Source organism: Pleurodeles waltl, chromosome 2_2, assembly GCF_031143425.1.
Source record: "Pleurodeles waltl isolate 20211129_DDA chromosome 2_2, aPleWal1.hap1.20221129, whole genome shotgun sequence".
NCBI classification, from domain to species: Eukaryota; Metazoa; Chordata; class Amphibia; order Caudata; family Salamandridae; genus Pleurodeles; species Pleurodeles waltl.
The window spans coordinates 682,602,226-682,618,695 of record NC_090439.1 but is presented as its reverse complement, the minus strand read 5'-3'; the positions used below and the strand labels follow the sequence as shown (position 1 = coordinate 682,618,695).

The 16,470-nt window shown below is 46.7% G+C and overlaps 1 protein-coding gene across 4 annotated transcripts in view; it reads left to right on the top strand.

Moving 5' to 3' along the window:
• ASPH (aspartate beta-hydroxylase) overlaps nucleotides 1-16,470 on the top strand; it is a 590,871-nt gene that overhangs the window by 296,595 nt on the left and 277,806 nt on the right. For all 4 annotated transcript variants that reach the window (XM_069220239.1, XM_069220242.1, XM_069220243.1 and 1 more), the window contains one exon: nucleotides 16,164-16,208. In XM_069220239.1, coding sequence (XP_069076340.1) covers nucleotides 16,164-16,208 — 45 coding nt within the window. The remainder of the gene's footprint in view (nucleotides 1-16,163; nucleotides 16,209-16,470) is intronic.

Genomic DNA, 16,470 nt, shown 5'->3' with positions numbered 1-16,470 from the left:
GAAATGAGGGCTGGGCGTATATAGGGATATATTTGTTATTCATTTTGAAATCTAGGGAGTATCAGCATCTTGTACAGGGCTATACGATCAGGGAGGTTTAAAGGGTGGGATGTCCAGGTCCATCCACAATTTTAGCAGGATTGGAGCATTTCTTAGGTCCCATGCCGTTTGTAGATTACAGGTGATAACAAGATTTTTAAAGGGTCCCAGAGTGATCCTCAGTCTAGCATCTGGGAGTTGAGTTGGGCTGGGCACTTCAAGTGTGTGTGTATATATATATATATATATATTGGTATTAAGGTGTGGCAAAGTTGTCTGTGGGGGGACTGCGTTTACAGTAACGTCGTCAGCATAGAGCGCTCCTCTCTCTTCATGTTGCAGGTACAGGAAAAGCCTTGGAATTGCTTACCCACCCTAATCTAGTTTGCCAGTAGCTCAATCGCCATAGCAAAGAGGAGGAGCGACAGGGGGCATCCCTGCCTCTTACCGCTCTATGATAGGAAAGGGCAAGGAAAATGTCCTGTACACTGGCACACTTGGGGAGTCGTACAAGGCCTCAATCGGTGCCAAAATTAGTTCATTGCAGTATTTGGAATAGGAAGGGCCAATGGATGGTGTTCGACACTTTTTCATAGTCGACCAGGAGAAGGACGTCTGGTTCCTGTAATTTGTCTAGGTGTCATAGAGCCACGCGGAGCCTACGAAGGCAGTTTGCCGGGCATAAAGCCATTCTGGTCCTCAAAGACCAGTGATTTAATGATGGTGATGAGTCTTGTGGCCAGCATCTTCGCCAGGAGTTTGGCCTCCGTGTTTATAAGAGAAATTGGCCTGGAGGAGGAGCAAAGCATTGCTGGTTTACCAGGTTTTAAAACTGTGATTATGGTTGTATTTCTGATGTTGGGTTGCATGGATTTTGTGTGGCCTGTTTCTTCGGAAAGAAGTAATAAGTGGAGTGCCAGGAGGAAGGAGAATTTTTTTTAATGTTTGACTGGGAATTCGGTCGGACCAGGGGTTTTCCCAGAAGGGGTGGCCTTGATGGCCACCTGCACCTTTTCCATTGTGAAAGGTGCCTCCAGCCCCTCACGATGAGCCCAGGAGAGTGAACAAATTGGTAGGTGAGCCACTATCGGGCTGAGACCTCTAGTGGTGGTGTTGGCAATGTGCGGTTATATAAGTCAATACTTAGCAAAGGTCTCTGCAATTTCTTCTGACTTGTGTGTGAGTGGGTCTTCAGCAGTTAGTATTGCTGGCACTACATGAGGGCCATTGCGTTTCTAGGACAACCAGTAATTAAATGAATTTCCCGGCATTATTACCAAACTCATAAAGCAGATATTGCGATGTGGCAGTACATGCGGAATCAAGAGGTTTTGGTTTTAGTGACGCTCGCAAGTCTTCTAGGAAGACGTCAATCGATTGCTCCAATGCCAGAATGTGGGTTTCCAGAAGGGTGGCCTCTTTCTCATTCATGCCTGCGCACAACCGCTAGTGCCCTACCACAGAGTAGTGTCTTGAATGCTTCCCATAGGCAGGTAGGTGAAGCTACAGTGTGTTGATTTAGGTCAAAGTAGTCTGTGATCCCTACATGAAGGTGTTCCACCAGCATGTCCTCACTCAGCCACCACACATTGAGCCTCCAGACATTTCCCATTCTGGGGCATATACTGACCAGCTTTTTTTATTTGTTTATCTTTACTGAAAGTGATGTTTGTCTTTGTCCTGGGCCAGTTAATCACTACTCCCTCTTCCCTCCAAAGAGACAGAGCTGTTGCATAGTCTGGAGCCGAACGGAGTGGGCCTTTAATGGTCAGGATAGCCAACTACAGCGGGCTATAGGGCTATTGGAACATTCTTCCCCATGAGGGCAGAATGTTCTAATTAAAAAAAAACACAGGCATGTTGGAGCCCGCAGGGGTTGAAATTCCCTACGGGCTCCAAGGCCTTTGTTTCACAGCTCTTGCTGTGAGCCTTCTACGGCTCACAGTGCACGCAAGGCCCTGGCTGTTACCTGATGCACATTCACAGCAAGGGCTGTGGAAGGGGGCTGAAGTTAGCCACTGGTTCTCCCGTGGCACGGCGAAACTGTTTCTCGTTCAGCCGGGCCGGGGGGGATCCAGGAGCTGAGCAGCCCCCCCCTTCCATGGCTCGGGTGATTCTATGAGCTATGGAAGGAGGGAGGGGAAGGCTCAGGTATGCCCTGCAGCACAGCCTCTGCCTCTGCTTTCCCTTCCCCACTCCATATATACTGGAGAGGCAGGGAAAGGAGAAAGGCAGAGGCTGTGCATTAGAACATTGAAATGTTGAGAGCAGCGGACCTTTCATCAGTTTATATAAGCAGCTGCGGCTCCATTGTCTTCCGCTCTCAGCATTCCAATCTTTTAATATGTATAACATATGTTGTCATTGATGCTCTTTCAGTTCCTCTCTCTACTCCACAATGGGGCACAGAAAAAAATATCTGTGCACCGGTTTGTTCCTTTTGTGCTTCAAAACTGTGCCATCCTGGGCAGTTTGTGTTGCAGCTGAAACCACGTTATGCCATCTGTAGAGCTATTGCTAGGAAAACAGTTGCAGCTTACCAGTTACCAGATTCAGTTCTGTAACCAAAGCGTATCCTTAACAAAGGTAAGTAACGTTTCCAATGATGTAACCACACCTAGAAAAAGCTCTGTTTTATTATATTTTAAGGCTTTCTTTGTTAATGTTCTCATTCGGTGCTTTTGCTGCATTGTTGCTCAGAGATGTGCTTCTCATACAGATGCTGTCCCCGCCTGCACGCTAATCGACAGGATTTCCTGTCTGTAAAATTCTGTGACCCTTCTCATGGGTGGTTTTTAGCACAAGGAAATGTAAGACAACCTCGTTTTCTTTCTTTGATCTGATCATCTTTAGTTTGGTCAATCACACTGACTTGATTCAAATATGTAGCTAGTGTTATTTTTGTACTTTGAAAATAAGAATACCACATAATGTCTGCAACTCTGTCTCTAGAGCGATACAGGACTGTCAAGTGGTCTAGGGGTAATAGAGTTTGAATACAGACTTTAATTTGCTGTAGTTCGGTGACTTATTATTTAACATGCCTATAGTGTACACACTTAAAAAGTTTCCTCTGCCATGTAAACACCTCACTGCTAACCTGTAAGACTCAGCTCTTCACTCTTTTCTCATTCTGTTCCTGACAGCAAAACTCAGATTCCCAAGTCCCACATGTCCAGCACTAGTCTCGTTGAGACATACTTCAAAGTCGCATCTCTAGCTTCTATGGTCATATGGACTAGTATCTCAAAACAATTCAGTTTTCAATGGATCTTTCTGTGAGGCTATATCTTTAGTCCCCAACGCCAACCTACTTCCTGTTGCTTGATTATGGATTGCTTTTGACAGTTTGTGAACCACTGCAGAACGTGGTCCATAAAATTCCTTGTTGGGTTATGTCATTACGTATAAGCTTTTTCTAGTAAGGCCATTTTGTAGTCTCTGAAGGAAAAGGGTATTTTTCAGTCCAGGTAATATCTGTACCAATTTCTTCCCTGTTTGGTGATTGGCCACGATTGTGTGGGATTTGGTGGATCGTCACAAAATGTACTATTTCATCACTGTTTTTATTGCCAGCTAACAATATACAGTTTCTGGTAAACCACAGCAAATTAAATTAGGCTAAATTAAACTATGGTAATAATTTTCACAACTGTAGAATATGTGTCAGAGTGGCTAAAATCATGTATGCTGGGGTCGAGGCATCCCAGGATTTTACAAAGCACAGAGAAAGTACTAGAACAAAGAGTAACTTACCAAGGAGCATGGCACGTAATTGTATGTTATTTCATTACTTTATACAGCACTAAATGTAAGATCAAAGCTCACTATACCTATGGAACAAATGGTTTGCTCTCCTGAGTAAAGCAGCTGTAGAATTACAAACTACCTTACCCTTCCAGACTCCATTTCTGTGAGTCACCCATACACAAAACTACTTAACAAAGAAGCCAGTCAAGGTGGACTATTGTTAATGAAGTTCTACTTTATGTGGCGGTCCATCTATTAACTGCTGGGACTGCCTTCACAGCACTCTCAGAGTAAGTTTCACAGCTATTAACAATATAGACTTCTGAAAATAATTATTTTGCGGACAAAATAGATCCAGTTCGCCACTTCATAAAATTGCCAAGTTTGACGTCTTCACACACTTTATCTGCTGGTGAAAGTTACAAAGGAAAATAACTGATTTGCAGGACAGCTATCTTGTAGCAAGTTGGTTTGGTTCTTGTTTTCCCCACAAAACCTGCCTTTTGCAGAATTCGCCACCTTTATTTTCCTAAACTTTACCAACTCTGTACGGTAGTTAAAATCTTTATGTAGTGGCCAAAAGACTTTTGTTGACACCATTGGTTAATATGTGTGTGACCGGTTGCTTTTTGACTGCCCATCGAGATACTCATTTGGTTATAGTGACATTAGAGTTTGTTATGGGAATAAGATATTACCTTGTGTTGAAAAAAAACAGCAATTCACTGAAAAAAACCTAAAGGGACGTTATAATCTGATAGAGACTTATAGTTGCACATTCCTTTACTTAGAATTTCCCCCAGGCGTCAGACTGGATCCAGAGATTTTTCTTCGAGCAATACCGTTGCGCTTCGGTAGGTGGCGTCGGTCAACTCCACGGGCGTCGTGGGCGTTATAGTCGCCCTGATTACGTCAGGAGTAGTACATAGACACTGCCTCAGCGCAGTGATGTCAGTTATTTTCATTCCGCGCCACGTGCTTATCTGGAGATAGCTACTCTGGTCTCTTATTGACTGACTTCGACCTTCTTGTTGAGTTTTCTGTGAGTTTTTTGGTGCGTCGAGGATGTCCCGGAAGACTGGTTTCAAGCCGTGCGAGGACTATCACTGCATGATGTTGGTGACTGATCCGCATCGGGTTTGTGGTACCTGGAGCGCGACCACGACCCAAGGTCATGCTCCAAGTGCCGGGCCATGCACCCAAAGGCCTTGAGGGAGCGTTCTTTCAAGCTCATGGCAGCCCAGCGTTCGACTACGCATAGGTCCCAGTCTCACTTGAGAGGAAGGTCTTGAGACCCTTCGCGGAGCCACCACCATTCGTCTTCCTCCAAATCTTTGGGCACAAGTAAGAAGAAGAAGAAGAAGTAGAAGTTGAAGCGGTGTGTGAGGCTGGACTGGCTTGTAGTGAGTACCAAGGGGTACTTACACCTTGCACCAGGCCCAGGTATCCCTTATTAGTGTATAGGGGTGTCTAGCAGCTTAGGCTGATAGAAAAGGTAGCTTAGCAGAGCAGTTTAGGCTGAACTAGGAGACGAGTGAAGCTCCTACAGTACCACTAGTGTCACTTGCACAATATCATAAGAAAACACAATACACAGATATACTAAAAATAAAGGTACTTTATTTTTATGACAATATGCCAAAAGTATCTCAGTGAGTACCCTCAGTATGAGGCTAGCAAATATACACAAGATATATGTACACAATACCAAAATATGCAGTAATAGCAATAGAAAACAGTGCAAACAATATATAGTCACAACAGAATGCAATGGGGGCACATAGGGATAGGGGCAACACAAACCATATACTCTAGAAGTGGAATGCGAACCACGAATGGACCCCAAACCTATGTGACCTTGTAGAGGGTCGCTGGGACTGTAAGAAAACAGTGAGGGTTAGAAAAATAGCCCACCCCAAGACCCTGAAAAGTGAGTGCAAAGTGCACTGAAGTTCCCCAAAGAGCACAGAAGTCGTGATAGGGGAATTCTGCAGGAAAGACCAACACCAGCAATGCAACAACAATGGATTTCCAGATGAGAGTACCTGTCGAACAAGGGGACCAAGTCCAAAAGTCACGATCAAGTTGGGAGTGGGCAGATGCCCAGGAAATGCCAGCTGTGGGTGCAAAGAAGCTGCCACCGGATGGTAGAAGCTGAGGATTCTGCAAGAACGACAAGGGCTAGAAACTTCCCCTTTGGAGGATGGATGTCTCACGTCGTGAAGAGTCGTGCAGAAGTGTTTTCCCGCAGAAAGACCGCAAACCAGCCTTGCTAGCTGCAAAGTTCGCGGTTAGGGTTTTTGGATGCTGCTGTGGCCCAGGAGGGACCAGGATGTCGCCAATTGGAAGAGGGGACAGCAGGGGCGCCCAGCAAGACAAGGAGCCCTCTCAGAAGCAAGCAGCACCCGCAGAAGTGCCGGAACAGGCACTACGAAGTGGAGTGAAACGGTGCTCACCCGAAGTTGCACAAGAGTCCCACACCGCCGGAGGACAACTCAGGAGGTCGTGCAATGCAGGTTAGAGTGCCGTGGACCCAGGCTTGGCTGTGCACAAAGGAAATCCTGGAAAAGTGCACAGGAGCCGGAGTAGCTGCAAAAGACACGGTTCCCAGCAATGCAGTCTGGCGTGGGGAGGCAAGGACTTACCTCCACCAAACTTGGACTGAAGAGACACTGGACTGTGGGAGTCACTTGGACAGAGTTGCTGAGTTCAAGGGACCTCGCTCGTCGTGCTGAGAGGAGACCCAGAGGACCGGTGATGCAGTTGTTTGGTGCCTGCGGTTGCAGGGGGAAGATTCCGTCGACCCACAGGAGATTTCTTCGGAGCTTCTAGTGCAGAGAGGAGGCAGACTACCCCCACAGCATGCACCACCAGGAAAACAGTCGAGAAGGCGGCAGGATCAGCGTTACAATGTCGCAGTAGTCGTCTTTGCTACTTTGTTGCAGTTTTGCAGGCTTCCAGCGCGGTCAGCAGTCGATTCCTTGGCAGAAGGTGAAGAGAGAGATGCAGAGGAACTCTGATGAGCTCTTGCATTCGTTATCTAAGGAATTCCCCAGAGCAGAGACCCTAAATAGCCAGAAAAGAGGGTTTGGCTACTTAGGAGAGAGGATAGGCTAGCAACACCTGAAGGAGCCTATCAGAAGGAGTCTCTGACGTCACCTGCTGGCCCTGGCCACTCAGAGCAGTCCAGTGTGCCAGCAGCACCTCTGTTTCCAAGATGGCAGAGGTCTGGAGCACACTGGAGGAGCTCTGGGCACCTCCCAGGGGAGGTGCAGGTCAGGGGAGTGGTCACTCCCCTTTCCTTTGTCCAGTTTCGCACCAGAGCAAGGCTGAGGGGTCCCTGAACCAGTGTAGACTGGCTTATGCAGAAATGGGCACCATCTGTGCCCATGAAAGCATTTCCAGAGGCTGGGGGAGGCTACTCCTCCCCTGCCTTAACACCTTTTTCCAAAGGGAGAGGGTGTAACACCCTCTCTCTGAGGAAGTCCTTTGTTCTGCCTTCCTGGGCCAAGCCTGGCTGGACCCCAGGAGGGCAGAAACCTGTCTGAGGGGTTGGCAGCAGCAGCAGCTGCAGTGAAACCCCTGAAAAGGCAGTTTGGCAGTACCCAGGTCTGTGCTAGAGACCTGTGGGATCATGGGATTGTGCCAACAATGCCAGGATGGCATTGAGGGGGCAATTCCATGATCATAGACATGTTACATGGCCATATTCGGAGTTACCATTGTGAAGCTACACATAGGTAGTGACCTATGTGTAGTGCACGCGTGTAATGGTGTCCCCGCACTCACAAAGTCCGGGGAATTTGCCCTGAACAATGTGGGGGCACCTTGGCTAGTGCCAGGGTGCCCACACACTAAGTAACTTAGCACCCAACCTTTACCAGGTAAGGGTTAGACATATAGGTGACTTATAAGTTACTTAAGTGCAGTGGTAAATGGCTGTGAAATAACGTGGACGTTATTTCACTCAGGCTGCAGTGGCAGGCCTGTGTAAGAATTTTCAGAGCTCCCTATGGGTGGCAAAAGAAATGCTGCAGCCCATAGGGATCTCCTGGAACCCCAATACCCTGGGTACCTCAGTACCATATACTAGGGAATTATAAGGGTGTTACAGTATGCCAATGTAAATTGGTAACATTGGTCACTAGCCTGTTAGTGACAATTTGGAAAGTAATGAGAGAGCATAACCACTGAGGTTCTGGATAGCAGAGCCTCAGTGAGACAGTTAGTCATAACACAGGTAACACATACAGGGCACACTTATGAGCACTGGGGCCCTGGCTGGCAGGGTCCCAGTGACACATACAACTAAAACAACATATATACAGTGAAATATGGGGGTAACATGCCAGGCAAGATGGTACTTTCCTACAAGCAGTTATGTCACCCTTTGACTTTGCCCCGTTGCTCGGCTGATGCGACGCGGGAGGAGCATCAACGTTTAACGCCTCAGTCCTCGGAGCCTGCTTCTGGGTCCGCTCTGGGCTTCCTGGAATTTCCGGGAGCCGGAGCAACACCCGCCCAACTTAAAGAGTTCTATGAGACCATGCGCCTAATTTTTGGGTGAACCGACCCCAATACGTTGCCTTCAGGCCCAAGGGGTTCAGTCAAGGGGCTTGCGGGTTCCGTGCCGGCTGCTTCGACTCTGGCCACCGAGGTCCCGTCCGGATCCACTTGCGCATCCGCACTTACTACCCTAAATTCCTCTCCCAACACTCCATGCATGAGTCTCGTCATCCAGGCTTCCTCTTCCTCAGGCGCATTCCCTTCCGCACCCCCGGATAGGGAATCAAAAAGGCTGGAACAATTTGGGAAGAGGATGTTTTCTTCCTCCAGTCTTGCGCTGCGGCCCGTGAACACTGCATGCCTTTTGGGCCGCTATACCCACTCTCTGTGGGATACGGTTGCGCAAGTTCTTCTGCAGATACCGTAGGAGGCCAGTGCTATCGTCTCCCAAGTTGTCAATGATGGGAGAGATGCGGCAAAGTTTACGATCCGATGTGGGCTGGACACGACCGACTCTCTGGGCAGATCGGTTGCTGCGACGGTGGCTTTGAGACGCCACGTCTTGTTGCGTACATCTGTTTTTTCGGGGGGATGTCCAACAGTCTCTCTTGGACATGCCCTTTGACGGCTCCTGTCTCTTTGGAGACTAGGAGGACTCGTCCTTGGAGAGATTCAAAGATTCCCGGGCTACGGCTCAGTCCATTGGTCTTTCCGCTGCCCCTCGCCCCCAGGAGTCTGCTTTTCGCCCCTTTCGTGGCCACGGAAGGGGCTCCCTATTGCGTCCCCCACCCAGCCACCGTGCCACCCATGCTATTCAGCTGCTGCATGGCCAGGGACGTGGAATCCCACGTGGGCGTGGGTCAGGGAACCAGAGGTCTGCCCAGTCCACCTCTGCCCCCGCTGCAGCCTCCAAACCCTCCTAGTCCGTCCTCTCACTCCGATCCAGTTGGTGGCAGGATTCCCCATCACCTGCCCCACTGGGAATCCATCACTACGGAGAGGTGGGTTTTGCAGATAGTTCTAAAGGGCTATTCCCTCCCTTTCGAATCTGTCCCCTGTGACATGCCTCCATCACTCGGTCAACTTTCGGAGGATCATTTGGCGCTTCTCCACCAGGAAGTTGTCTCTCTTGGCCAAGGGAGATAGAGAAGGTCCTTGTGCCAGAAGTTGTGCCAGAAGTAGGTCGTAGTTGTTATTCCTGCTACTTTCTGGTGCCGAAAAAGGACAAGGGCTTATGTCCTGTCCTAGACTTTCGGGACCTCAACTATTTCCTCAAGAAGGATAAATTCAAAATGCTCACCCTGGCTCAGGTTCGGTCTTCCTTAGACCCAGGAGACTGGATGGTAGCGTTGGACTTATTTCCACATACCTATCCTGCCTGCCCGCCCACAGATGTTACCTACGATTCGTGGTAGGTCACAAGCACTATCAGTTTACCATGCTCCCCTTCGGCCTTACCCACGCCCCTTGGGTGTTCACGAAAGTGATGGCGTTGGTTGCAGCTCATCTGTGCAGGTTAGGGGTCTCAGTCTTTCCCTACCTCAACGACTGGCTGTTGAATGCGGAGTCCCCCCAGAAAGTTGTCTCCCACCCTCAGACTATGGCGAGCCACCTGCAAACGCTGGGGTTCACTATCAACGTGCCGAAGTCACACCTGACTCCTGCTCAGAAGCTCCCTTTCATCTGAGCTGTTCTGGACACAGTGCAGTTTCGGGCTTATCCTCCCAAAAAGCGAGTCCAATATATTCAGGCTATGATTACAATCTTTCAGCCTCTGTCTTGGGTTTCAGTGAGACTGACTCTGAGGCTTCTGGGCTTCATGGCCTCCTGCCTCCTGCTAGTGACACCTGCCAGATGACATATGCGGGCTCTGCAGTGGGACTTGACGTTCCAGTGGGCGTAGCATCAGGGGAATCTCCAACATGGTTCAGATCTCGAAGGGGACTGCGAAAGACCTGCAGTGGTGGCTTTCGAATCCGCATTGGGTCCATGGCAGATCCCTCTCCCTTCCCCAACCAGATCTATCTATAGTTACATATGCGTCGCTTCTGGGTTGGGGCGACCACATGGGAGAGGAGGAGATCAGAGGCCTCCGGCGGAGTCTGGGCTCCATATCAACCTTCTGGTGCTCCAGGTGATCAGGCTTGCATTGAAAGCATTTCTTCCCTCTCTCAAAGGAAAAGTAGTGCAAGTGTTCACAGGCAATACTACCGCCATGTGGTACTGCAACAAACAGGGCGGCGTAGGGTCCTGCACCCTTTGTCAGGAGGCACTACGCCTCTGGACATGGCTGGAACATCAGAGCTTTACCCTGGTGGTTAAACATCTGGCCGGTTCTCTCAACGCCAGAGCAGACAAACTCCGTCGTCGATGCACAGCCGATCACAAATTGCGTCTCCATCTGGCGGTGGCGCAAAGTCTCTTTCAGCAGTGGGGAGAGCCTTGATTAGATCTGTTCGCCTCTGCAGAGAATACGCAATGTCAGCTGTTTTGCGCACTGGAGTTTCCAAGGCGGCACTCGCTTGGTTATGCTTTTTGTCTCGAGTGGAGCTCAGGCCTCCGTATGCCTTTCTGCCTATACCACTTCTGCCCAGAGTTCTCAAGATCAGGAACGACTGGCCCAGTTCATCTTGGTGGCTCCAGACTGGGCACAGAGAGTATGGTATCCAGAGCTATTGAGTATGGCCATCGATCCTCCACTCAGACTGCCTCTTTGGGCGGATCTTCTGTCGCAGCTACAGGGGATGGATCTCCACCCGAACCTGTCCAATCTCTGCCTTCATGTGTGGAGACTGAGCGGTGACAGTTGGCGACTTTTGATATTCCACCCGAAGTCTGTGATGTTATCTTGGCAGCCAGGCTCCCTCCACCAAAACAGTAAATGCCTGTCATTGGCATAAATTTGTGGCATGGTGCACCAACAAATCTATTGATCCCCTCTCTGACCCTCTGAGGTTCTTTTTGTTTATTCTTTCTTTGGCCCATCAGGGCTCTGCTTTGGGCACCCTTAAAGGGTGTTTATCTGCCATTTCGGCCTTTCTTAGGTTACCTGATCAGCCCTCACTCTTTAAATCTCCTAGTGTGAGTAGATTCCTAAAAGGTCTCAGCCATTTATTTATTCCCACTCCATGTATCATGCCTCAGTTGGACCTCAATCTTGTCCTTACTTATTTAATGTGTACTCCCTTTGAGCTGATGCACAATTGCCCCTTGTGGCTCCTCACTTTCAAGACTGTCTTTCTTGTTGCCATCACTTCTGCTCACAGGATGAGTGACCTTCAGGCCCTTTCGTCCAAACCTCCATTCTTGTCTGTGCATCCTGACAATGAGGTGTTAACTAAGGCTTCCTTCCTTCCCAAGGTTGTTACGCCTTTTCATGTAGGCCAGTCCATCACCCAGCCTGCTTTTTACGCACCCCCAAATCCTTTCCATGAGGAGGAGAGACTCCACTGTCTGGACCCAAAAAGAGCGTTGGCGTTCTATCTTATTCGTACTAAAGATTTCTGGGTGGACGATCAACTCTGTTGGGGATGTGGGTGCGAAAAAAAGGGAAGGCGGTGCAAAAACGTACCATCTCTTGATGGGTGGTACTTTGCATCAAGATGTGCTATGCTTTGGCCAAGAAGCATCTCCCTGAAGGCTTCTGCGATCATTCCACCAGAGCAACTGCTGCTTCCACTGCGTTAGCACAGGGAGTTCCTGTCTTGGATATCTGCCAGAAAGCTACGTGGGCATCCCTGCGCACGTTTGCTAAACACTACTGCCTGGGCAGTCGGGTCCGTCTGGACAGCTACTTTGGTCGTTCAGTCCTGCAAGACTTTCTAGTATGATCTTGGTTCGTAGCCCACCTCCGAGGATGGCATTGCCTGGGTCTCTGTTCCAAGGTAAGGAATCTGCAATTAGAAGTCTCTATCAGATGTACAAGTTAGTTACCTTCGGTAACGAAATATCTGGTAGAGACATATTCTAGTTGCAGATTTCTTACCTACCCACCCATCCTCCCCGCTTGTGAACTGATTTCTAGGGAAAGGGATTCCCCCTTCAGGTCCTTAGCTCTGGCACATCAATCTCAGTGTTCTTAGCAGCTCTGCGCTTTGGCGTGGAAAGTCGTTAAAAGAAACCGACGTCACTGCGCTGAGGCGGCATCTATGTACTACTCCCGACGTCACATCAGCAATGACGCCAGCGAAGTCGACCAACGCCACTTACTGACGCACAAGGGTATTGCTTGAAGAAAAATCTCTGGATCCAGTCTGACGCCTGGGGGGGAAACTCTAAGGTAAATAATCTCCAACTAGAACATGCCTCTACCAGATATTTCGTTACCAAAGGTAAGTAACTTGTACGTTAGTTAAGGTAATAAGAGCTTTGGTTACTTTGACAAAAAAACATAGCTGAAAAGAGCAAAGGATAAACTTGTGTTATAGTTAGGTGGTAAAATAATATTAAAAAACCTAATGTTTAAAACCCAAATAACCCCTGAAATGTACTAGTTAGTTTTCTGAACTCGCTATAACTAGCGCCCATCATGCACTGCCTAAATCCTCATGTATTAAATCACTCGTGACATGGTAAGGGACATCATAGACATCTCAAATCATATCATTGATGACACCACTGGTGGCATCATACAATCACTGTAACCCTGTCCTGTTGAGTAATTAAATGCTCTACACCTGCAACAAATTTTCTTTTCAATCCCTCCAGACACCTAACTCACATTTTGTTTTTTATTGAATTTTTTCTATTTTTGGGGGGTACTGCTTCTGGTACCACTGTTCTCCTGCAGTACCTGGTGCTCAAGCTTCACCCCAATGCACCGCAGCACCGTGCAAGCTGCCTCAGGGAAGCTTGTGAGTTACCACAGAACTATGGGGGTGAAGTTTTTATGGAGGCACCTCCATTAGTACAGGATGGTAGCTGCTCTGGGTCTTGCGAGAGTACCTCAGTACAAGAAGCGCAATTTTTTTTATTTTTTTTATGTTAATCCTTCAGGGATGGGTCCCTTTGGGTTCACCCGCACAAGTCCCTGTGGGTCAGGTTGTTCCTACCCTGCCCCATTATACCCTATTTTTCTAACTTTTTAAGGACACTGGGACAAAGTTCAAGAGTGATGTAATGACAGCTGTGATATCTTGTTTTGAGTTTTGGCCAGCCAGTCAGACCACTTGATACAGCAGGACTGGTCTTGGCCCTGCAGTTTCGAAATGGCTGGCGTGGGAAAAGCTCCATTTGCCAGTCAGAGGATCCTATTTTAAAATTGTTGGTATCGCAGAGTCCCATGGGACCAACCGTCCAAATGTACATAACTTTTTAAGCCTTTTTAGCTAGATCACAAAACTTCTAAATGCAAATTTCTGAAACATCTAAATGGGTTTACACCAAATTGCAAAAGGTTCTAGCTATTAGCCAGATTCAGTTACCTTCAACTGTTTTTCTTTAGAAGAGAGCAAATTTTCGTATTGAAATTAAAGTGGGACATCAACATTTTGGGACCCACCCTGTTTTTCTTGGCTCAGTAACACCCCCACCCTCAACAGAATCATTGGCCCAAAACTTTACATTAAAGATCTATATTGGATTAACATTTTTTGGAAAGTTTTGTGCAGGTTTGTAAAATGGTGCTGAAGATATTTGCAAAAGAAAAAAGCTTTACCTAAGGAAACAAAAAACAAACCCTAGGTTCGTGAAGGGGCACTGAAGATGTGTTTTTGCCAGTTGATATGCCCAAAACCATCCCTCTTCAGTGGGGACCACCAGATTGTGCAGAACAGATGCACCTCAGAGTTTACCACTCTACTATTGACACAGTAATTTCAATCTTTCTTTTGCCTCTCAAACCACCCCTACACCTGTGGTCAGTGGAGGCGGTATTCATCCATGCCTTAGACATGATGCCCAAGCAATCCACTAAAGAACCACTAAAAAGCCATTTTATGGTTGGTTGCCAATAGCAAGATTACCCCACCCCCAAGGAATCAAAGTAAAAATGTCTGCTCAGGTATCACTTGGACTTGGAGCGTACGATATTCCAGCTCTGATTCTTGTATGAATCCACACTGGGTGATCTACCGCCAGCAAACAAATATCTGTCACTTATGTTGAGGCTCAGCATGAGTCTCTCTCAAATGTGAGCCCTTTTATCTCAGCAAGAGTCAGTGTTTGAGCCCTCCTTTTCATTCATTTTAAAAACATTGTAACTGAATGTTATTCACTGGGAATGATTACACAATTTAGGACACATTATTAACTTAGATTTTGGCCGTGGTGCTGACAGATTGCTGACTTTATCTGTTAAGTGTTGCAAGTCACTTGTCAGATTGGTAATGAATCAGAACTTATTAAAACATAGATGTTTTCTTCTGGGGGCCCTAATGAGCAGTATTTTTTTTTTTTTTAACATTTTGTATGACACTGTTAAGTGACACTTTTGATGGTCTCTTTCATATTTGCCACCTTCCTACATGAAAAATATTTGGTCGTTCCTGACAAACTTTGTTCTGTAGGGCAAACTTTAAACTCTGCAGTTCCTCATACCGGTCTTAACTATGGGAACACGCAGTGGTGAAGATCTCAAGTGACGTAAATGTGATAATTTTTTAGATGGCTTCTTCGGCTGGCCCGCTATGCCTTACAAATGCCCAACGCTCAGCTACAGAAGAGGGATCTCAGTCTGCAGACAAGGTGTTTGCTGCTCAACACTGCTTTTCCATCTTTATTCTTCATGGATGGATTTTTGCAGAGCATAAACCCCGACATTTTAAAAGTATCCCTGTATATGGTCTGGCGAGATACATCTCACACAGGATACTTTTCAGAATGAAGTTTTGGAGAAGCTTTGTGGTCCTACCTTTACATCTCGCTTGTTATCAAGGACTAAAACACTGCCTAGCATGTTCGTAACTCACGACCTTCACCTGAATAGGTTTCTTGACGTTCCAAAATTCTTCCCTGGTGTGAATTGGAGAAACTTAGCGTCCTGAACCTGGTCAATTCCATTTACTATGACAAAAGGTCTCTTGGAGACAGTTATTCCAGTGGACTTAAAGTGAAAAACGTAAAGACCATGTTTAATTTTCTAAGCTTCATTTACAAGAATTATGATACTGTAAGTGAAACACAGTTCCAAGGCTTCCATCTCTATTTAGGTCTGCACGTCCTTATTTGTTGACATGTATTTAAAAATGTATCCAATATTTATTTTTACATTCGGTGTAGCATTTCTGTTAACCTGTTTCTCATATTAATTTGTGCAGAACTGTGTATTCGACTAGTCTCGCCCATTTCCCTGTTGATTTGAAGTTAATCTTGGCCTGAAGCCTAGTCAAGTCAAGCGGTGTTTCATATTGCATGATAATCTAATCAAGATGTATGGGTCTGTTGTGGGCGTATTTGACGAGAACCATGTACTAAACTGTTAAATATTTCTACCATTTAAATATTCTAAATGTGGATCCAAAAGCCCTTTCTTTATTCTTGTGCTGTAGGCGATGGAGGGCTTTACCTTATGGTCAGAAACCCTTGGGGCAGGGAAGAAGGTACTCTGCAACATAGTATTTGCTTATGTTGAGTAGCAGGTGGGCACGTCAGGCGCTACCTGCTTTTTTTGATTTATAGATTTTCAAGGTCATAAATACATGGCGAGAGTAGATCCAGGAAGATGAACTGTCCTCGGTAGATACATAATTATTGGACATGTATACTAAGTATCACTCATAACTGGTGAAGCAACTTAGCGTTTTTACTCTTGAACTGAACAAACTCGGGAACCTTTAATCCTGTTTCACTTCTCAGTCTAAAAGTTGCTGTAAATGTGCATTGTCGAGCTTACTCTGCTTTCTTATTTACATTCCAATCTTTCTTTTCAGAAGTTAAGGCATTGCCTGTGGAAGGACAAAAAGAGCAACCATCAGGTATTGTTTTTTTGTTTTATTTTTTAATTAATTTATGTATTTATCTGTTTTTCCATATATTAAGTGGATTCCCGTGACAACAGAGATGGTACTGTTAAACAGTATCTATATGTAGCAGCATTTGCTTTGTTTCATTTTTGGTATGTGCACATTTAACATTCCCCATTGTGTTTTGAAAGATAGCTGCAAAGCTCAAGCAGTCTACCTTAGCTTCTTCATAGAAGCCTGGGTTAGACACTTATAATTGGCAGGCTATGATAAA